This window comes from Sceloporus undulatus, chromosome 9, assembly GCF_019175285.1.
Source record: "Sceloporus undulatus isolate JIND9_A2432 ecotype Alabama chromosome 9, SceUnd_v1.1, whole genome shotgun sequence".
NCBI classification, from domain to species: Eukaryota; Metazoa; Chordata; class Lepidosauria; order Squamata; family Phrynosomatidae; genus Sceloporus; species Sceloporus undulatus.
In genome coordinates, this window is record NC_056530.1 from 32,409,677 (window position 1) to 32,431,117 (window position 21,441).

At 57.8% G+C, this 21,441-nt stretch overlaps 1 protein-coding gene across 2 annotated transcripts; it reads right to left on the bottom strand.

Annotated features, from left to right (window-relative positions):
- Window positions 1–728: 728 nt before the first annotated feature.
- Window positions 729–21,159, bottom strand: NTRK1 (neurotrophic receptor tyrosine kinase 1). Of its 2 annotated transcripts, XM_042440960.1 has the most exons (17): window positions 20,385–21,159; window positions 15,340–15,414; window positions 14,926–14,997; window positions 13,054–13,122; window positions 12,390–12,550; window positions 12,126–12,277; window positions 11,741–11,867; window positions 10,566–10,901; window positions 10,001–10,018; window positions 9,370–9,434; window positions 9,013–9,115; window positions 6,679–6,837; window positions 5,606–5,736; window positions 5,168–5,340; window positions 3,042–3,285; window positions 1,957–2,115; window positions 729–1,537 (listed from the first exon to the last, which is right to left on the bottom strand). In XM_042440960.1, the coding sequence occupies exons 1-17, from the start codon at window positions 20,732–20,734 to the stop codon at window positions 1,352–1,354; spliced, it is 2,580 nt and encodes an 859-aa protein (XP_042296894.1). In that variant the 5' UTR covers window positions 20,735–21,159; the 3' UTR covers window positions 729–1,351. The 2 variants fall into 2 exon arrangements, with proteins under 2 accessions (XP_042296894.1, XP_042296895.1); XM_042440961.1 differs by lacking the exon at window positions 10,001–10,018.
- Window positions 21,160–21,441: the final 282 nt, after the last annotated feature.

A 21,441-nucleotide genomic window follows, 5' to 3' on the forward strand; every position in this document is an offset into this window, starting at 1 on the left:
TTGCAACAGAAGTAATATTAAATAACGATGATGATAATGCAGTAGCATAGAAGTCTAGCAAAAGGAAGCTCCCGGTTCCCCCCAGCCTCCTCAAAGCCCCCCCCAACAGAGGGGACATGCGCACACACTCCTTCATTTCCGAGGGAAGGGCCTTGGTCACTCTGCCCACAGCCCAGGATTTCAACAGGCATATATTGGAGAGTGTAATCCAGGCATCTATGTGACGAAGGGCCAGATCCCACTTAGCCATTGTCCCATCATGGCCGCTGGACGTGAGTCAGGAAATGCCAGTAAGTGCCGCCCGTGGGCTCCCTCCCCAGGGCCCATCCTCCCCTGCCAGGCAGGCCCCCAAGCAATGGTTGCCCTGCATATTGTGTGTGGCAGGGGGCAATTGTGTGTGGGGGGTGCCACCAGCCATGGCAGAGTTTTTCCACAGCTGCCCTCCTCCCGCAACGAGGCCATGGAGCCTAAGGCGGATGGGCCACCCTCTTCCTGCCAGCCGGGTCAGCCAGTCAAGATGGAAGGTGGCAGCCCTGGGCTTGGCTTTAGTGGCTGGCGCTGCCCAAAAAGCACCCTGGGCTAGTGGCACCCCCTCTAAGGGCCATTGCTGAGGGCCACTCCTTGGCCTGGCTTTCCCAGAGCAGCCAAAAGAGGAGGACATTGGAGGCCAGGGGAGGAGAGAAGGGCGCCAATTGTGTCCGACAGCAAGGGGAGAAGGAGCTCCAGATTAATTGAGTTTAATATCAAGAAACCCACAAGGAGAACTTTGGTCGTGTTCTGGGCATAGCTGGCCCTTGTCCTGCTTGCCCCTCTCCTTCCGGAACATTCTCCACCCAAATGCCATCCCCCCCACTCCCTCCCCCCTCCCTGGCAGAAGAAGCTATTAATTACAATAGAGATCTAAAGCGTATCACAATAAATAATGCTTTCTGAACAGCTGCCGCTGCTGCCTTTTGTGTGCCTCTCACCACAGCAGGCTTAGACACCCCAAGGAAACCGTCTCTCCCTCCCTCCGGCCACCACAGAGGCGGCGTTTGGTGCCCTCCCCACGGAGTGGCGGCCGGAGGTCGGTCAGTTTGTCTGTCTACTGGGACTAAAGACTGAGTGGGATCCAGGGGCTGATGCTCTCTGGCCAGTCCTCCTCTCCAGGGTCCTCTTCGGCCCTCAAGGGGCCACCAGCTGCCCCGGCTCCTCTGAAGGCATGCGGAAGGGCAAGTCGGTCGTATGGCCACCCGCCAGCATCTCCTCCGCCACTTGTGCCACAGGTGGGGTGGGGTGGGGGAATCTTTGGTGAGGTTTATCTGGGGCTGGGGGTGGGTCCCGGATGGACGAGACCCTCTCCTCTCGCTTCTTAGCTGAGGACAGCCAGGTAGACCGGGGGGGCCTTGGCCAGCGCCGACAGCCGGCGGTGGATCTCCCGCATGGTTTGCCGCTGCTGGGGTTCTCGCTGCCAGCAGCCCTGCATGATGTCGTAGACCTCCGAGGGACAGGTCCGGGGCCTCTCCAGCTGCCGCCCTTGGGTGATGCACTCGATGGCCTGTGGGGTGAGGGAGCAGGAATGGGCACCACCAGAAAGGAAGGCCTGGGAGCCTGCCCCAGGGGACTGGGCCAAAACTCCCATAGTCCTTTGCCATTGCGAGTGCGGGTGGGACTGAAATCCCATCCCTACCCCCCCCCCCCCAGGAAGGCTAAGGTTTGCAGCTAAAAACGCCTCCATGCTCTCACCGGAGCCATTCTCTGGCAGCTTTATTTCAGCCCCAAGTGGGTAGTGCTGCCCTTAGCCCCTCACCTGCTCAGCCTCCAGGTAATTGTGCTGCTCTGCCCCACAGCTGGCTGCACAGACTCCCCCAGACCCTCACCGCCAGCAGAAGGCCAAAGAAAGGCCCCGTGTCCCTCCTCTGCCACCCCACCTCCCTTGACACTCTGGGGGTCTCACCCATCCCTCTTCCCTTTTACCTCAGTGTTGGAGAGCTGGTACCATGGCTGCTTGCCATAGGTGAAGATTTCCCAGAGAACCACCCCGAAACTCCAGATGTCACTCTCCGTGGTGAACTTCCTATACAGGATGCTCTCTGGGGGCATCCAGCGGATGGGCAGCATCGTCCGGCCTCCAACCTGTGAGTGGGGTGGGTGGGGGCAAAGGGGGCAGAAGGTGGACAGAGAGAGGAGAGGAAACTGTTAATGCCTGGCAGCCAAGACAGGCCCTTGGCACTAAGCACAGTGATGGAAAGCCCTCTTCTGGCTCTTGCCTCCCCTTATGGGGGGGGGTCTCCCTTCGTCCCAGGCAGAACAGAGGCACCAGCAGTGGCCCAGGGATTGGGAGGGATGGACTGCAGAGAGGACCCTACCGCTCTGGCAAAGGAAACCTTGGAGAGAAAGGGAGCCTCGCAGCTTGGACTAGAGGACGGCACCGGCAAAAGAGTTCCTGGAAGGCCGCTCAAGCCGAAGACAGGAAGCCTGTACATCCTGGGGAGGGCTGGCACAGACTCCTCCGCCGCCAATCCCTGCTCCTCTGGGAAGCTGGGAACTTTCCAGCCCCCTCCTGCCTGCCTTTGCTTTCCAGCCTCATTCCATTCAATGGCTGACCCCTGCCAGCACTCCTGAGTTTCCACTGATTAAGTGCTTACAGGATTTTCCACCCAGGGCTCCATTAAATATGCATGGGGGTCCAGGCCAGAAGCTAAAAGGGAAAAAAGAGCCCCTGGGAGTGACTCTTTGGGCCCCCGCCTGTCAGAGGCCAATCCCTATGGAGCCCTAGAGGAAGGGCGGGAGAGAAAGGGAGAGGGGCTGGGGCCTGTGGGGACCCCATAACTGGCTTCCAAATAGCCCTCTCCCCCATGATCTTCCTGGCTCAATGGGGACTTGGGTGCCCCCCTCCCGCCAAAGGCAGGAAGGATGGGAGAGGGAAAGGAGGAGAGCCAATGCCTTGGAAGGGCAAAAGAGAAGGGCAGGAGGGGTCTGAGGCAGCGCCAGATGCCCTCTGACCATGGCCAGCGGTCAGCCCAGCCGGCCAGTTGAGGGGATCCCCCTGAGCTGCTCACCCGGTAGTAGTCCGTGCTGTAGATGTCCCGAGACATGCCAAAGTCCCCAATTTTCACCACCAGGTTGTGTCCCACCAGGCAGTTCCGGGTGGCCAGGTCCCGGTGGACGAAGTGCAGGGAGGCCAGGTAGACCATCCCGGAGGCAATCTGCGTGGCGATCTGCAGCATCTGGCTGAGGGTCAGCTGCCCGAAGGAGGGGCCATTGCTCCCGTTGTCCAGGATCTTTGCATCTGGGCCGTGGGACCTGCAAGGAGTCCAGAGGGAGGGGGTCAGGGGTCAGTCTATACAGGCCAGTCTGTCTCCTCCTTGCCTAAGCGCTGGCCTTTCTTTTCTGTGCTCTGTATCCATTGCATCCCTGTTGGGTAGGTCAGGCTGAGGGAGAGAGCATGGCTGTCCAAGACTGCTCAGTGGCTTCCGTGGCTCAGGAGGCCCAGAACCTGGGTCCCCCCAGTCCCAAAAGCCATTTTGCATGAGCTCTCCTTCTGGGGCACCCCCAAATTCTGCTCCCCGCAACCTCCCCTCCTCCAGGCCTCTCTAGCAGAGCCTGCAGCAAGAACGATGGTGAGGACATTTTCCTTTGGTTTTATTCTGCGGCAGTGAAAGTGCTGCCAAGTGTGGTGAAGCCAGGGGTTTATGGCCACTGACTCCATGCCAAAATATAGATGTTATTGTTGCCCCCCTGTCCCCTCCCCCAAGAGCCAAGTCCTTTCCCTGAAGGTAGATCTTTGGGAACCGACTGTCTGCCACGGACCAAGATTTCAAAGGGTGTGCTGTGCATTGGGTTTTCAGTTACTATTTTGACGATGGAACTTTTAAACTGTTTGAACCTTACTGTTGCTTAACGCTCTTTTAAATATTATTTCAACTCTGTCATGCAGTACTTTGGATCCCGATTCCGGGAAAGAGGCAGGAAACAACTTGCGTGCAGATAAACGTTTGCACTGTTCTCAGTGATGCAACTGTTGCTTGTGTCCATGCGTCTCTCGCCCAGGACCCCCACTCTCCACCCGGGGGCATCTGCCGACCCTCAAGGCCTCTTTGCCCACTGACAAGCAATGACATGAAACTTTACCATTTGTCAGGATGTAAATCCAAGCTGGGGTGCGTGTGGATGATGGGTGTTTTTCTGCCCACTCTGGGACTTAAGAGTCTCAGGTTGATCTCCCCCAGCCCCATTTCCAAGAGCAGCCAGCCAAACGCTATGGAAATGCTGCACTTGTGCCTTTGAAGGCAGCCCTCTATTTTCTCTGCAGCGACACGCCAGGGGTGACGAGTGCGGGAGATGCTCCCTGTCCCTCCCAAGAGATGCTGCCAAGGTGGCCTGGCTGAGACAAAGCACAGCTGACAGTGGTGGGTGAGGCGGCTGCGGTGAGGAGCCCAGGTCTCCGGTAAAGCCCTGCCATTAATGCCAAGTCTCATAACCATAACCATCCAAGCCCTGCGCTCCTGCCCTCGTCCCGGGGAGGCTAAGCGGGCCGTTGGCAGCTCCTGTCTATCGGCAATACCTAGGGGGCCAATCGAAAGAGCCTCTGCTTATTCCATCTGATGGCCAATCTCCCTCAATTTGAGCCTCTCAGACAGCTAATCTAATCAATATTGCAAGGGAAGATTGCATTAGCTGGGGTGGAAAAGCTGCTCCTGTAATGGAGCAGGGAGGAGGCACTTGCGGGGGGAGGACTGCACGGGGACCAACCAGCCCAGCATCAGCAACAGGAAAAAGGGAAAGGAGTATGCATTTGTGTGGGGGTGGGGATAGGAGACCCTTGTTTTGTGGAGGGGGGGCTTTGCCCACCATTGCTAGGAAGAACAAGGGCCTGTCAGGGTCAGTACTGTCATCCCAAGTGCAAAGGCGACAGGTCAGACTGGGGGGGCAACCCAGAGTCTCCCCCTCCCCACTGCGAAGCTCTCCCTCCTGACCAGCAAAGTCCAGGCAAATGACCAGCCCTGCTCTCTGCTCCTAGACTTGGTGTGGGCTTTGCTGGACAAACTGACCTCTTTTTACCAAGGACATGAACCATGGGGCCAAGGCCAGCCCAAACCTGCTTGCCTCCGCTGCCCTGCCCCCCCCCCCACGTGTCCCTTTCCTTGCTGGGCAAGGCACCCTTCTCCCCTTCCCCGGTTCCTACCGGAGGAAGCGGTTGAGGTCTCCGTGCTTCATGTACTCGAAGAGCATGACTAGGGGCTCGCCGTCTGCACAGACACCGTAGAAACGGACAATGTGCTCATGCTGCAGCACCGTCAGCAGCTCTGCCTCCCGCTGGAAGTCCAGCCTGGCGCTCTCCGTGGCCTCTTTCAGGGTCTGGGAAAGAAGGAGCACCAGTCAGTCAGAGAAGCTGGGCTCCCACAACACCCCCTCGCCCTGCGTCCAAGGTTGAACACCCCAGCACCTCTCCTGCACCCCAAGAAATCCACTCAGGGCTAGCAAAGGCCAGAGACTGGCCAGACTCTGACGCAGACAAGCACTCTGGAAAAGTTCTGGTGGGGAAGGAAAACCTGGAGGCTCGGCTGGGGGGAGATGAGGGGTGAGGAACAAATGGGGCCAGGCACCCCCCACAACCACTCACCTTGACAGCCACCAGCATCTTCTCCTGGGTGGGGCTGAGGTTGTAGCACTCAGCCAGGAAGACTTTCCCAAAGGCCCCTTCGCCCAGCTCCCACTTCAGGACAATGTCTCGACGCTTGATGTGGTGGACGTCTGCAGAGAGTAAGTTCGATGCTGGCTAAAAGCTTGGGGAGCAGCAGACCAGGATTGGGGAGCAGCAGACCAGGATTGGGGGGTTGGCGCTGCCTCCCTCAAAAAGCAAGGCTGCAGGGTGTCAAGAAGGTGCCTTGGTCCATCCAGCTGCTGCATCACCAGCTATAACCGGACAGAGGCAGCCACCAGACCAGATTGCGGCCATCCAGACTGTGTGGGGCTCCCAACTGGAGCTGGGCATCACAATCCTGGGGCTCCTGCGCGCTGCACTGGCTCAACTGCTTCCGGACACCATGCAAAGGGTTGGCCACCCACAGAAGCCACGGGGTGGCAGGAGCAAAGGCCTGCTCTTTGGCTGTGATATTCTCCCTCCTGCCATTCCAAGGGCCACGTTCCCTTGCCCTGGTACAGTGGATTCAAACACCTGTTGCTTCCCCCCAGACCTTTAAAGTCTCCCACTCACTGCTTTTATGCCATTTGGCATTTGCCTCCATTTCCCCAAATTGCCTTCACATATTCTGATGTTTACAATCCTCTTGTAAGTTCAACCGCTTTAAAATTGCTTTTAAGTTGGTCTTATATACTGCGGTGTTTTAATGGCTTTGCTTTAATTTCTATACTAGGATTCAGATCATTTGTAAGCAATCTCAAGAAGCTGAGAAGGGGTGGGGGATGCGGGCGTAAATGGGGAGGAGGGCCTTGGATGCAGAAGCTTCCTCGGACCGCCACCTCCTTTTGCTGGGGATCTTTGTGGTGCTGTCGCTGTAGTGAGGTTGTAGCAGCCCCCAGTGCGCTGGCAGCCATATCTGGTGCCCTGTGGCCTGCCCCAGTGAGTTGCACCCCCCCCAGCCATGGGCCCTATCCCAGGACACCAAGGAAAATGGTGGGGGGCGCATGGGCAGTGGGGAGTACCATGAAGGGGTGAGCGGGTGAGGCACTTACTGGTGTTGCAGAAGTACTGGGGGTTCTCTATGAAGTTGGTCTTCAGGGCCTCCAGCTTGCTCTCGACAGATGAGAGGGGGCTGCCGGCGCCACCACCCCCCACGGTCATGAACTGCAGCGACATGGCCAGCTCCTCCTCTTGTGCCAAGACTGCCGACCCTGCGGGGCACAGCACATGGCCAGTGAGCCCCCCCCCCCGTCCACTCCCGGTCAGGAAGGGGGGTACTGAGGAGCCTCCTCCACAATGCCACCCCCAGGACAGACACTAAAGGGGGGGGGGGGGGGGGGGGTCCCCTCCAGCCTGAGTTCCCCTCTGGAAAAGCAAGTTCAGTCTGGAAGGAGCAATGGCACCTCGCTCAGACCTCCTCTACAAGGCTGCCCTGGCATAAGAGGCATTTCTTGGGTAGGCCATCTCCCTGCCATGTTGTGAGGTGTGGTCTGTTGGGGTCTCAGAAGGGGGGCAGGAGGTTGCGATGTGTGTGACTGACAGGCGATGGGACCCTGGGGGTGGAGGGGAGCAGATTCCCATGGGGGGGGGCAACTGGACCACCTCATAAGCTCCAGGTCTGCCAAAGAGGCCTTGGGGTTCACCTCTGGGGCCCACAGACATCAAGAAAAGGGGGGGGGGAACAGTTTCCCTGGAGATGGAAACTGCCTGCAATGGAAAACCTCATAGAACAGCTGGGGCTGGGCAGCCCCAAGGCAGGGTGGGGTGGTCTGGTCCATTTCTTGGGGGGCACTCCTTGCTCACTCCATGGGCATAGTCCCCCCACTGCCTCCTCTGCAGCTGCCAAGGCTGGGCTAAGTGGCCTCCAGGCTGCTCCCTTTCTTTGGCTCCTCAGACTCCATATTGGAGCTTGTGCCCCCCCCCAACCCAACATCCAAGGCTGAGGGTGGAGGGTTTCTAGCCAGCCCCTCACCGGTTGTTGGCTCAGAGAGGGAGGCACTGGCAAGGGAGCCGTAACCAGAGCATTTAGCCTCCAGTAATTACCGCGAGAGGGTCCATAACCTACAAGCCTCCCCATGCATCTTCATCAACGTCAAGCAGGGCTGCTTGGCCCGAGGGAGCTGTTGGGGGGGATAATGGCTCCAAATCCAGGGGGGAGGGAGGGCAGGATGGGAAGCAGGGTATAACAGGGCCAGGCCCCCCTTCCGAAAGCCCTCTTGCCAATCCGGGCAGGTGCACTGGACCGTGGCCCCTTTGCAGAAGGGTGGCAGTGGGAAGGAGGGCGCCTAGGAGAACCTGGTCTCCCTCCTGGTCCTGACCCTGGCACCTCTGGGGGGCTCACAGGTGTGGTGGGCTGTGGCCTCAAGGCCAGGGGTCCCACAGACACATAGGGAACTGTGAGTATGTGCCCCTCTTCCAGTGTAGACAAGCTTTTTCCCCTTTGGGGGGCTTCAGCTCATCTCACCAGAACTGGGGCCAGGGGGGCATCACTGGGGTTCTGCCACACAGAGAGACAAGGCCTTGGTGCAGAGCTCTTGATTGGGGGAAGGCAGGAGGGCCAGGCATATCCACGGGAACCCACCCAGACCTCCCCCATCAGTGGGGCAGGCGGAGACCTAGGGGTCGGGCTGGAAGGGCTACCACCCTCCGGCTGATCAGGGGCTGCTGAAGAGGGAGCCGGAGCATGTGAGGGGGGGGTGGGATGCTACAAGTGGCTGCCCCCCTCCCAGCCCTGAGTCCTTCTGGCCCCTGGGGGGTGATCCAGGCAGATCAAACCCACTTACAGCCTGAATCAATTCCAGCAGTGAATTAGCAGCTGATGCTTGGCTAACGGGAGGAAAAAGAGCACTAATGAAATGGGGGGAGAAGGGGGTGGCAGCCTGTGGAAGGAGCCTAGCCCCCCCCCCCCCCCCCCCCCCCTCATTTTCCATTCACAGAGGCCCCCCCCCGCCCCCGCTTTCAGGGGGGCCCCCCCCCCCCCCCCCCCGCTGCCAGGAGGATCGAAAGACCAAATGCTCAAAGATGGGGGGTGTCAAACAGGTCCCTGTAAAGGAGGGGGCAGGAAGGACACAACCAGGGGCCAATGCTGCCTCTTCCCTCGTGGGGCGCCTGGTTCAGGGGAGGTGTACCCAGAATGGCTAAAGATAAGCTGTGGGGAAAGAAGCAAGTTGGAGGGGATCTGCCCCACAGCCCAAGTGGCACCCTGTGGCCCCTTAGCTGTCGCTGGAAAGGAGGTGCTGAGCTCTGTCCAGAGGTTTCCTGGGGCAAGGGGCAAACATGGAGCCCCAGAAACCCTTCCCCACCATCCCAAGGGGGAAGAGGGGTTGCAGTGAGGGAGGGGGGGCAGCCACATCTCAAAACAGCGAAGGCAGAGGAAGGGAGCTTACGGTTGTTTCCGAATTTGGAGTTCTGGCCGCACTTGTTGAGGATGACCAGCATGATAGAGAGAAAGAGGCAGGCACAGACAGCCAGGACCACAGCCACGGAGATCTAGCAGAGAGAGAAGGTGGCCCAGGAGAAGGGCAAGGGTCAGGGTGAGGCAGGACTCTGGCCCTGCCAGGGTCACTCTGTGCATGCCCCAAAGCACAGCTCTTCTTCTGTCCTTAGGCCCTCTCCTTCCCTCCCACTTTGTCCTCAGGCACTTTGTCCTCAGGCAGGAGTCTTGGGGCCCCCCCTGTGCCCCCCTGGCCCCCCCCCCCCCCCCCCCCCCCCCCGCCTGCCCCTTGGTAGCAAAGGCCTCTTACCCCGACAGTGTGCTCCTCCGGAGTCTCCACAGGGCCCCCTTCTGTGCTGTTCCTGTCCTCAGCGCCTGGGTGCGAAGGAGCAGAGAGGGTCTCCCAGCTGCCCCTGACCCACACGGGGCCAGACCCCCCCCATCTCAGGACTTTGGGAATCTGAGTGCATGATGGGGACACATTTTCTGACACCCTCTGCATCAAAGATGTCTTCTCAAAGAAAAATCCATTCAGGAATCAAAGCCAAATGGTTGACTGGAAGTGCTGCCCCCCCCAACCCAGCAGTCTGATGTCCCCTCAGCCCCACAAACAACACAGCCCCCTCACCCACCCCACAAAACAAAGCAAAGCGCAAAGGCCGACTGTTAGTACCCCAAGGCATTGGAGGCACCCAGAGCTATGGGGAGCTGCATGTCCTGGGGGTGGCAAGGAGTGGGGATAGGCTTCCACAGGTCAACCTCATCCCCCCCACCAAGCATGGTCTATAGGGAAGCGCACCATTCTGTCCTCCCCGAGGTGCAAACCCTGGGGTTCTCAACAGAGGGGCCCATCTGACTGGGGACCCTTCGGTCCGAGCCTGACCCCCTTCCTGCCTCCCCTCAAGTTCCCAAGGGGCAGCACCCCCTCCTCAAAGACTTACTCTTTGGCAGAAGCGACACTGAGGCATCCAGAAAGGAGGGAAAAGAGAAAGAGTGAGCATGTGGGAGACAGAGCAGACACTTGGGGGTCATGCCACACGTGCCGCCCACCTGCCCATGCGCCAGCCCACATATGAGGAAGACTCAGTCCAAGACCCAGAAAGCCCCTAGAAGTCAGGACTGATCAGAAAAAACGTGGCAAAACTGCTGCCCACTTCAGATATTTGGGCAACATGCCCTTTTTCTTTAAGACCAGACACCCTTATGTGTGTGTCGGGGGGGGGGGGGGGCAGGCAAAGGAGAGAGATCGGCTGCCCAGATCACCTTTTTTCTCCCCCGCGCCCCATGGAAGGGTGGTGTTTTGCCCCTCCCCCCCCCCCCCCAGTTTCTTAGTAACTAAACTCAAAGAGGTTTCCAGAAGGAAAAGTGTTCCCAAGCAGTGCCTCTGTCACTGAGGTGCAACAAAGAGATGGACACTGGCTGCATCCGCAAGACCACCACCTCCTATTTCCCTGGACTTTAAGGAACAGTTAACAGGCAAGCTGCCCTACAAGGACCACTGCTTACCATGGATCGGCTCCTCAAGGTGAAAGTTCTCATCCGGTGTGTCCATGAAGTTCTGGTAGGCGGTGCGGGCATCAGTGCCCAGGGCGTTGTGCGCCAGCAGGGTGTAGTTGCCGTTGGCCAGGTGAGTGGGCTTATCCAGGTAAAGGCACCCGTGGAGGAGGGTGGAGTTGCGGGGGCCCTCCAGGAAGAGGTGGGTGTGCATGTAGGGGGTCTCCTGCAGGTCAGTGCCCTCAAAGAGCCAGCGGATGGAGGGGCTGGGATTGCCGTCCACGGAGAATGGGACACACCACTTGTGGTACTCCACGGCGGGACCCAGCTCACGGACCGCTGCGGGAACTGCAAAGGCAGGAAGAGCATCACGGATGGGGGCCGAGAACAGCATGCAGTCCACCCCTAAATTGCAGCCTTGGCTGGCACGCTGGAGATTCAGGCCTCCCCAATAGGTTTTGACGTGATGGTGCATTTTTAACATTTGCAAGTAGGCCCTGTAATGCTGAGGAAGGGAGAATTTGGGCAAAATGCTGCTTTTGATGAGAAACAAATGTGAATGTGGATTTTTTTTAATTGTAGAGTGGCAATGGAAATATGACAGAAGATACCCATGACTGAACACATGTCGAACCAACAGAGGCCTGATGTAGGTTGACTGGTCATCTATCCAGCCCAGAATCCACTAGAGATTCTGACTAGATCTCTGAGCAGCAGCAGTGAAAGCATTCCATTCTGCAAATCTTCAGGATTTAAACAAGTAACTGGCCCTCAGTTCTTGTTTCCCATCAATGTCTGAAACTGGCAGCTCTCCTCAGCATCCTGCCATTGGGGGGCAACCCTCTCCGCCCCGCCTGAACCGTCCGCAGCCAAAATGTCAGGCCGAGAGCTAAGCCCCTCAAGTGGGGAGGAAGCTGCCCCTCTCCTCAGGGCTGGTCTTCCAAGGGGGCATTTAAAAGGCATACAGCCCCCACCCCACAGACCAAATGGCAAAACCTTCAGGGCACTGCCTGGGGTTGGGAGCCTCTCTCCCTCCATTGCAGCCCATGCAGGACCTCCTGGCCAGACCGCTCTCAGGACATTTCAAGGGAGTCGTCAAACGAAGGGCCCCCATGCTTGTCTGCCCCCCTTGCCAGTGTCCCCAACTGGTGGAGGGCATGGTAGGGGTGGGCAGGAGGCTTCCTTACATATCACGTTGAGTTGTGCCACCCCTTCGCTCAGGCCGGCCTCGTTCTCTGCTTGGCAGGTGATGTTCTGGAGGTTGAAGTCCTTGGAGGCGCCCAGGACCCACAGTGTGGTTTCCCACTCTGATATCTGCAGGGGCACAAAACATTAGCCACGCTGGTCGGCCCTCACCCCATCGGCCACTGCCACCCAGCCAGCCTTCCCTGAGAGCCCCAGGCCCCTGGCTCCCAAGTAGATGGCAGGGCAGAAGAGAGGAACATAAGCTCTCTGCCCCCAAGACACTCGGGTTTGTCTGTGGCTCTGCTTCGGAGGCCCAGGGATGCCACACTGGCACCTTTTCTTCCCACTCCTCTGCACCTGGGGTTACCATGGTCAACCAGGACTCACCTGGGTAATGATGATGTGGGAGTTTGGTCCAAAGTCTGACATGCTCCACCTCACCTCTGGGGTTGGCTGCCCTTCCACATGGCATGTCAGCGTGGCATTCTCGCCCTCCCTCATGGGGGCATCATTGTACTCAATCCAGACCTCAGGGACCTCTGCCAAAGAGAAGAGAACGTGAGGGGAGAGGAACAGGGGGCCACGCTGGGCTTTTCCGTAGCACAGAGGGCCCTACCCGCAAAAGGCACCGGAGCGCTCCCCCCCACTTACCACAGCCCTGGATGCTCATGTCAGCCAGTGGCATCTCTGTACCATCTTCTGCCATGCAGGAGAAGGACTGGTTGCCCCCTGCCTCGGCCGGCCTGCCCGCCCTCCACAGCTGCAGCCACAGGAGTCCACAGGTGCACTGGAGTGGATTCCCCGTGAGGATCCTGTGGGGAAACCAAGGGCCTCCTGAACCCCCCTGCTGCCATGCTGTGGCACCCATGGAAGGGGCAGTGGGGGCAATGGGGGCACTGGCACCATTGAGAAGTAAGGGGTTCTAGTGGCGGGAGCAGCTCTTTTGGGGCAGAAGGTCATGCCAGGTCCATAGGAATGTGGAGGCTGCTGGGGAAAGGCAAATTGGAAGAGAGCTGCGGGTCTCCTTTCTGCAGCTGCTCTTGAGGAGGAGGAGGCAGTGACCCCAAGAAGGGGCTCCTCTGGACCAGGCAGAGGGGAGAGGAGCAACAAGAGGATGGATCCTGGCATCCCAAGAGCCCCCTCCTCGCTCAGCCTCTGCTCTCGGCTCTCCCTCAGGACCCTGTCTCTCCTGACCACCCTCCATCCCCCAGAGGACAGGGCCCACCCTGGGAGAGAGCACTGCTATGGGGAGGGGGCACAGCCTTGGCCCACAGGCAAGTGGTCAAATGCATGTGCGCCTGTGGGGGTTACTCACAGCTCCTGGAGACGGAGGTGGTGGAAGACCCTCCAGGACAGGGACTGCAGGCAGTTGTAGGCAAGGTTCCTGGGGGAGAGAAGGAGAGACCCCTCACTCACTCACTCACTCACTCCCTGGCCCCGTGCCCCCTCCCCAGCCTCTGCCCAGACTGTGGTCTCTGTGGGTCAGGACCCCAACTGTGGCTCCCAGAGACCCGTCTAGCGGCCAGTGGTGCTGCATGTTTCCTTGCTGTACTTTGCCATCTGTACTTTGCCCACCAGCCCTGCCAGGAAGAACACCCTCCCCATGGACCATACTCCCCACTTTTCCTCCCCTGCCTTTTTAGAGTATAAGGTCTGGGAGGTTCTGGCATTGACCAATTGCCCTTCAGTGGCCCTGTGGGGTGAATAAATGTACTTTAAATGAACATGGAGGCTCAAGAGGCTGAGCTGCCAGGACTGGCCCCTCTCCTTTGGACCGGATGTGGGGTGTGTGTGAGTGTGTGTCCGTGTGTGAGATGGGGAAGAGCCGAGGGGTGTGCTGCACTGAGAGGGAGCAAATCAATGCTTCCCTGTCGAAGAGGGACATTAGTGCTAACAGTGATGAACGGTCTCCCTGCTCAGGCCCTTCATGTGGTGAGATGCAGAGAAGCAAAGGCTGGTGGGACTTGGAGGGATGGGCCAGAGGCATGGGGGGCAGGAGCGTGTTTCCACATCTGCTTCTGGGACTTTGTCACTGTGTACCCCAAACTCACTCACTCGCTTCCCCCAAAGATGCGTTTTCAGTGTTCTGAGAGGGAATCCCCCTTTGTGCAGAGAAGGCTTCGGGGGGGGGGGGGGGGGCTCTCCCCACCAAAACCAGAAATGGCCAGAAATGCAGCCCCCTTCATTTCCCACAGACTCTCCTCCATGAGACGCACCAAGGTGGCTGTGATCCTTCTTGCAAAGGGGGATCACCACTCTAGTTTTAAACATCTTTTCCCACATAGAGGGAGTGGTGATGTACATGCCACACGTATTGCCCACCCCTGGAAAAAGCTGGTAGTTATTGTGTGCCTTCATGTTGCTTCTGACTTATGGTGCTTCGAAGGCAAATCATCCGGGGGGTTTAGTTGCCATCGTTGCCTTGCTCTGAGACTGAGAGAGTGGGATTTGCTCAAGATCACCCAGAGAATTCATGGCTGAGAGGGATTTGGGCCCTGGCTTCTAGAGCCATAGTCTGATGTGCATACCAGTGCGCCATGCTGGCTCTGGAGGTCAAATGGTAAAGCTGGGCCAGGAACCAAATGCAGGTCAGGGGTGGCATGGCCCCCTTCTGCCTGTTTACCACACAAGGGATGCTGCCTCCTCCTTTTCCTGGCCCCTTCCCAAAGCTGCAAAGGGGCCCAAAGAGAGATATGTGTGTCCTGGCCTTGGCCCCACATCTCTCTGGGCAATGCATTGTGGGAGGAGGAAGAGGGCTGCTGGACGCAGGGTGGGAGCCTCCACAGTTCAGACTGGCGCTGGGGTCGGATGTAAGCCTGCTGCTAGAGCTAGCATCTCTCACTCCCCCCCCCTCAATGCCCAGAGGCCCCTCCGGTTACTCTGCCCAGCTCCCTGCCGAGGGGCTGCCAAGGGACAAGGACTCTCTGCTCCCTGCATCAATTTCACTGCGAAGAGGAACAGCTGATCCCGATCAATTCCTCCCCCCCTTCAGCGGCAAGCGCAGGGGAGGAGGGGGCATCAGAGCCCCACAGGCGGACAGGACGCTCTGAGTGAATCCGGGGCCTGTATTTTTCAAAGGGGTGGGGGGCCTGGGGGCAGGGGAGCACCAAACAGGAATGGTGCCCCGATCCGTTCTGCACAGTGGTCAAAGCGGCCGATCGGAGCCCTTCCTTCCCTGGCTACTCACACGTGCGTCAGGTTTGGGCTGGCTGCGAAGGCGTCTGGGGAAATGTACTGCAGGTGCGTCTTTGAGATGGTCCTGCAACGACACCCAAGGCGGCGTTTGCCATGAAGCCCCCCAAGTGCCAGTGCCTGCCCCTCCCCCCCAGAGGAAGGCCCAAGGGGCACCAAAACAGCCCCAAGTGGCAGTGAATAAGAGGCTGGCTGTGTCCAGGGAATAAGATGGCTCTGCAGCCATCCATGCCCATCTTCACAGGCCAGGCTGGGGGGGCACTGCCACAGCTCCTGATGGCAAAGTCAGGTCCTTGTCTTCTCCCTCCAGCATCCATTGTGGCCCCCTCTTTCTGGGAACGGCTGAATGGACCTGTAAGCGATTGCTTCCCGTTGGCCCCATTTGCTTACAAACAACCCCAAAACTCACAGGTTCTTCAGCTCTCGGGGGTTCTTCATGTCCTCCAATGTCAGGTTGGTCAGCATGGTCTGGTTCTCAATGACGCTAAGAGAGAGAGGAAAGAGAGTTAGAGAGAGGAGGCCTCCAGAGGCTGCCATTCAGTCCATTTCCAGCACAAGGGCCAGGCTCTTCCTCCGGTCAGCCACCTGCCCCCATTCCCAGGACCCTGCCCTGAACGCACACAAATGCCCCCTGCCTCTCTGCCTGATTTCGGAAGCTAAGCAGGGTCTGGTCCTGGGATGGGAGACCCCTCCTGCCCCCAAGGAATAACCCCTCTGGGATCTCCAGGAATGAGCCCCACCTAAAACATGGCACTGCTGCCTGGCAGAGTCGGCAGGGATCTCTCCAAGCGCCAACGCCATTCCAAGCCACTCAGTCATGAGACACTTTCATTAAGAGGAACACCCAGCTGCCCACCCTGTACATAACAATTCCCTTGCAGCAACCAGGAGAAATAGAGGCTGTGCAACCAGCCTCGCAAAGGAAGGCCAGCTTCGCCCTTTGATGGCCAGCATAAAGAGAAAGCGCCCCAAAGGTGGGTAAGGAATAGATGCTTGGGGACAAGGCACCTCTGACCCCCTGAGTCTCTGGGCCCCAAAGGCAGATCCTCCGAGGCTCTCTGCTGCTCAGGGACAGGGCAACACTTTGGGCAGGAAAGCAAGGTTTGCAGGGAGTGGACTTCACAACTAATTTTCAAGAGAGGAGCAGATATATTAATACATTCGGGGAAAACTTTGGTAGTACCTCTAAAATAAAACTGATTATTTTAAGCCAGCCTTTCTTAGAGCATTATCCCCACCTTCAAACAAACGCAAGCCGTGCAGCATTAGGCGTTTCGGTGGCAGAGAGGGTTGGGAGAGAGCCAGGAGGGATGCTGCCAAGGCCATCATACTGTTAACACTGGCCCTCAACATTTCGCCACAAGCCAATGCTTTGATTATGGATTGTTTTTAATCACAGTACATTTGTGTCCATTTACTTTACAAAGACTTTTACTTCTGAAGTGAAATTAAGTCTTCTTTACATCCTGATTCCTCTGTTAAAGAAACCATTTTACTACAGCCACCGGACCACAGAGGTGACCCCTGCCCTCTCTTTTGGATGTCGTCCTCAGCAAGGAGGGACCTGAAAGGACCGGAGAAAGGGGAAACCCAGCTGCCTAAAATATGCCCCTCAAAGATGGCACCCACTTGGAACAAGGCGCTCCTGGTTCCAGCTTAGGAATCGAGTGCCATGCGTCCAGCTCTTCCAAACTCCATCGCAGCAACACAGGAGCCCTGATGCCCCACCGCCCCGTAGAGCAGTCCATTGCGCACTGCATCTTCATGGGGCAGCGGCCATTAGGACAAGCACTTTGGGTGGTCTGCTGGGCCCAGGGCTTCTCCTTTAAGCAGCGTGCTGCAAAGGGCTTGTGCCAGCTCACCATGATCGGCCCTCTGCCTCTGCCTTGTCTGTGGGAGGAGGGCTTGGGTGGCATCGCCCAAGAACCATGCCAACGTTTCATGCCCCCCCGCCCCCGCAGCAGATCTTCCGGGAACCTTTCTTCTTGCCGTATGGGGGATAATGGATGGCCCATGCTGCGTGGGAGAGAGCAGGTAATGGCCCATCTACAGCCCAGAAGATGGAGAAGAGCCATTAGCCAAGCCTGTGGCACACAGGGAGGCACTCGGCACTGGCTGGCCAGCCAGGCCGACAACCAACTAACTGGGGCAGGAGCCCCACATCCCCACAAAGAGGGTCTCCATAGCACCTGCGGCCTCCATGTAGAAAGGAGCCTTTCCACAAGCTAAGCCAGCCGCCTTCGCTGGGCTGGCGTCAGCCAAGGGGTCCCTTCTGGGTCCATGCAGGGGCACAGTAAGCCTCAGCCGTTGAACTAGAGTGACATGGCAAAAAGCCTCCTTTCCCCCCTAACTGCTAAAATGTTGCCATGAGGATGTGGGACTGGGGATCGATGCACAAGTGCTTGGTCCTGGCACTGAAAGGGGGCTTCTGGGCCAAGCGTCGGGGAGCATTTCTTCTCCCTCGACTGCTTCTGCCCCCCTAAGCCAAATGTTGGGCTTCTATGGGGGGCTGTTTCTGGCCCTCTGGGGAGGCAGGAGCGGGCAAAGGCACCCATGCCCAACCCAGCCCCCCCGCAAGTGTCACAGGAGGGTCTCCATGGGATGGAACTGCCCCCCCCCCCTTTAATGGATGAGTGCATCTTGGATGGATAGAAGAGCAGACGGGGCTTAAACCGAAAACTGCCACACTTTCCTTGCTGCAATACAACTCTTGTCTCTTTGTCTCACAATCTCCTCCTCATCTGCCAAGGAGAGCTCCACTGTCAGCCTGGAAAGGGAGCCACAGGGATCTGTGCTTATGGAAATTGGGATGGCTATGACTTTTCCAAGCTGTGAACCAAACACTTCATGTGAGTGCTGAAAATATGCACGCAGACACAGACACACACATATAGATACATATATGAGAGGGAGAGCCAGCATGGCTGAGGGGCTTGAGCATTGGACTATGACTCTGGAGGCTAGGCTTTGAATTCCAGCTCAGCCATGAAAACCCACTGAGTGACATTGGGCAAGTCGCTCTTTCAGTCTCCAAGGATGGCAATGGCAACACATCTCTGAAGGAAGGTTGCCAAGAAAAGGTTTGTCTTAGGGGTGTGTGTGTGTGTGTGTGTAAACATACACACACATGTACACACACATATATGAGACAAACAGTACAGGAGGTCCAGTGACTTTCTTGTTTTTCTATCAAAAAGCAAGATCGGTTGTCGTTTTGTTAATACAAAAATGTGCTTTTATATGCTTTTAATGGTTTTATAATTCTAATTTGCTACATAAATGTGAAGTTCTGAATTCTGTACTTAAAACTGTACTACTTTTAAGCATATTTTGCGAGCCACCTTGGGTCCAATTTAGGAGAAAGGCAGCAAGGCAACAAACAAACCAACAAAACGGCAAAATCTGCCTGTTAAGAGGGCAAACTCCGCTTGCCCCCAATGACCTGCGATGCTCCATGGCACCTGGACAAGCTCAGTCAGCATAAGCCTTGCAAGAGGACACCAAGGAAAAGCCCTCCTTGTTTCTGTTGCAGAGCCTTGAGTTGCTTGTCCAAAAAGTCACAACCAGCGCAAGTTACTGGCATCCTCTCAAAAACAGACTCCGTTGGTTCAGCCAAATACAGCTACTGGAGAAAAGTTTTGAGACACTGAGACAACAAGTACCTTAAGGTTCTCAAACAAGAATGCAATACTGTATTAAAAAGTTCACCAAGCTCCCCACAAATCTGCATCGAGGAAGAGTAGCCGAAATCCCCCCCTTGCAGCATCCAGGCCACTCTCAGCTGCAGCCTCCTCCTTCTGCCTTGAAAGTAGCCCCACCCAGTGTCTTTCGCACCCAAGGGCCAGGGGCAAAGGCCTGCTTGTGCCAGGTGGGCATCTAGTCCTAGGGCAAAGGGGGCCAGGGAGGGGTGCAAAGGCTGGTGGGGCCCAGGGACCGAGCGCAAGGACCCCTCATCACCCCAGGTGCCCCCTAACCAGAGCCACTGTGGCCCCATCCTTAGTTCAGGAATTGAGCTCTTTCTTTTAAAAAGGACGGGTGTGAGTCCAGCCTCCCCTTCCCATGCCACACCTGGCCACAGGGCATCGCCAGGCAGTTCCTGGCATGGACCCTTGGCCCGTTCTCTGGCCGGCCAGTTTCCCTAAGTGAAACAAGAGCCCCCCCATCTCACCATGCCCCCCATTCCCCTCCTGACACAGCCCTTCCCAGCCCCTTTCCTCATCTCAGGCTCAATGGCTGCAGCCTTTCTCCCCACCTGGGCCCTCCGGAGATGTGGTAACCACATGCCTGATGCCAGGGCCCCCAAAGGGAACCACTGCCCACCATTGCATTGCTAGCCCCATTGCTCCCAGCCACCAACCTCTTCCCCAATGAAGAGTCCAGAGCCCATGAGCCACACTCGGCGGTTGTGGGGGGGCTGGGTGTGTCACACTGGGTGTGTCAGTTGACGCAGAAGAGAAGCTCAGCCCTGGAGGTCTTCCATCCACATGTGGAGCCTTATCTCTCCAGGGCACAAGAGCTGCTCCTGGGTTCTCCAGGCCCAGGCAGAGGCCCCCAGCCCCACTCCAGCACCAGCTCCCCGATTTGTGCCTCCCTGGCTTCAGTTGCCGCCTGGTGCCAAATAGAAGGTGCTTCCATGTGGGAGGAAGGAACACCCCCCCCCCAACATATTCAAGCACCCTCTTGCCCTGCTTGACCCAGCCAGGGCCTGAGGGCACTTTGTCTGTGTGCGGAAGAAGGGTGTTGTGGGGGCAGGAGGGGAGCCTCTGCTTCCCCCCCAGGAATATGGAAAGCACCTCATGCGGAAAGGCAGCAGGGAAAACACCCATCTGTCTGCGCAAACAGGAGAGGGGCCCAAAGGCTCTGGGCTGGGAGCACCTGTCGACCCCCAGAAAGTCCCTCATGGAAGGGTTTCCTGGCCCTGGGGGAAGGGGCCACACCTGTTCCAGGGGCTTTGGGCCCTCAGTTCACACAAATTGAGTCGGCCAAGAATTGCTTCCAGGGAGGCGCTTCTTCACTTGGCACTTTGGACTCTCCTTCTCCAACCAGAAAGACCGCTCAGAAGGCCCCGGTTCAGGCATGTCCAGCTGCTGTGACTGGGAGCCAGGAGTGTGAGGGTGGAAGACGCTTACAGCTCCCAAGAGAGCCCTCTGGACCTTTCCTGGCTTCCTTTCTGGCAGGTGCCAGGCTGGTATCCTCCCTCTTTGGCCAGGGTTCCCCCAGCCTCTGCTTGCTCCCAACGAACTCAGGGCACCATCACTGATGCACACTGCCTGACACAGCACTGGGGAGTGACGACAGGTAAGGAGAGGGAGAGAGCGTGAGCCTCGGCTCTTGCCAGTGCCCTGCCCTTGCGCCAAAAGGTTGCCCACAAGTTGCCAGGGTCATGTTCCACCCCAGAGAGCCAAGGGGTCCCTGGGAACAGTCTCCCATGAGAAGCCAGATGGCGGCACTCACATTTCGGTGAAGTTCTCCAGGCTGCGCAGCTGCACCAGGCTCCGGATGGTGTTGGGCTCCTGGCAGAGCAGGGTGTTCAGGTAGCAGCGGCACTGCTCCAGGCAAGGGGAGGCCGCGCCGGGGGTCGGCAGGGTCAGCAAGAAGGCCAGCAGGCACAGCGCCAGCCCTGCCTTGCCCCGGGGCTCCATCCCGGGCTCCAGAAGGCACCGGTTCGGCTCAGCGGCCCATATGCCGTCCCTGAGGGAGTGGGCCGAACCCCTGCCCAGCACCTGTCCCACGGTTCCTCTCTGCTTGTGGCTCTCAGAGCATCTCCTCCTCGTGTCAGTCAGCGAACCTCTGCTGCCAAACATCAGGCGTGCTTTGGATGCTGCTGCATTTAAAGGGCAGTGGGGGGGCACGAAGGGGAGGAGCTATGCCACCTTCTCCTCCCTCTCTCTCCCAAGCCCCTCTCTCTGTGGCCACAGCCAGGACAATGCCCCTGGACACCATTCTCCTCTTCCTCCCTGATCAGGCAGAGGATGGGGGTGGTGGTGGAGGGAGGCTCCCGTGACACCAGCCTCCATCCAGGGAGAACCAAGACCTGGCAGCCGCACAAGCCATGGCCACAGAGGAGTGGCAGGGCAGACCCCATCTCATCCCCTTTCTGAGACAAGTGGTTCTGGAGCATAAAATGCCCTGACAGCAAACCAGAGGTGGAAGCCAAATGCAGTGGCTCCTAAAGATGCCCAAAAGGGAGGGAGGAAGGCTTATAAGGTGCCCCCCGTCCCGTCCCATCCCGTCCTGTCCCGTCCCAACCCATCCCATGCCATGCCATGTCATGCCATCCCTTGCATGGGTAAAAGGGGTTTGGCACAAGGGACTTGGCTGCCCAGCTGTGACACCAGAACACACTGTGTGCCCCTGGGCCGCCTCCTCTGGTCCCCTGCCTGTTGGCTGCCCACAGATTAGCAGATCAATTAACCGCTCAGCTTTTAACTGGTTAGTCAATAAGCCTACAATATTTACATACTGTGGCCACACATGTTTAAAATAAAGTTGCAGGGAAAACCCTTCCATT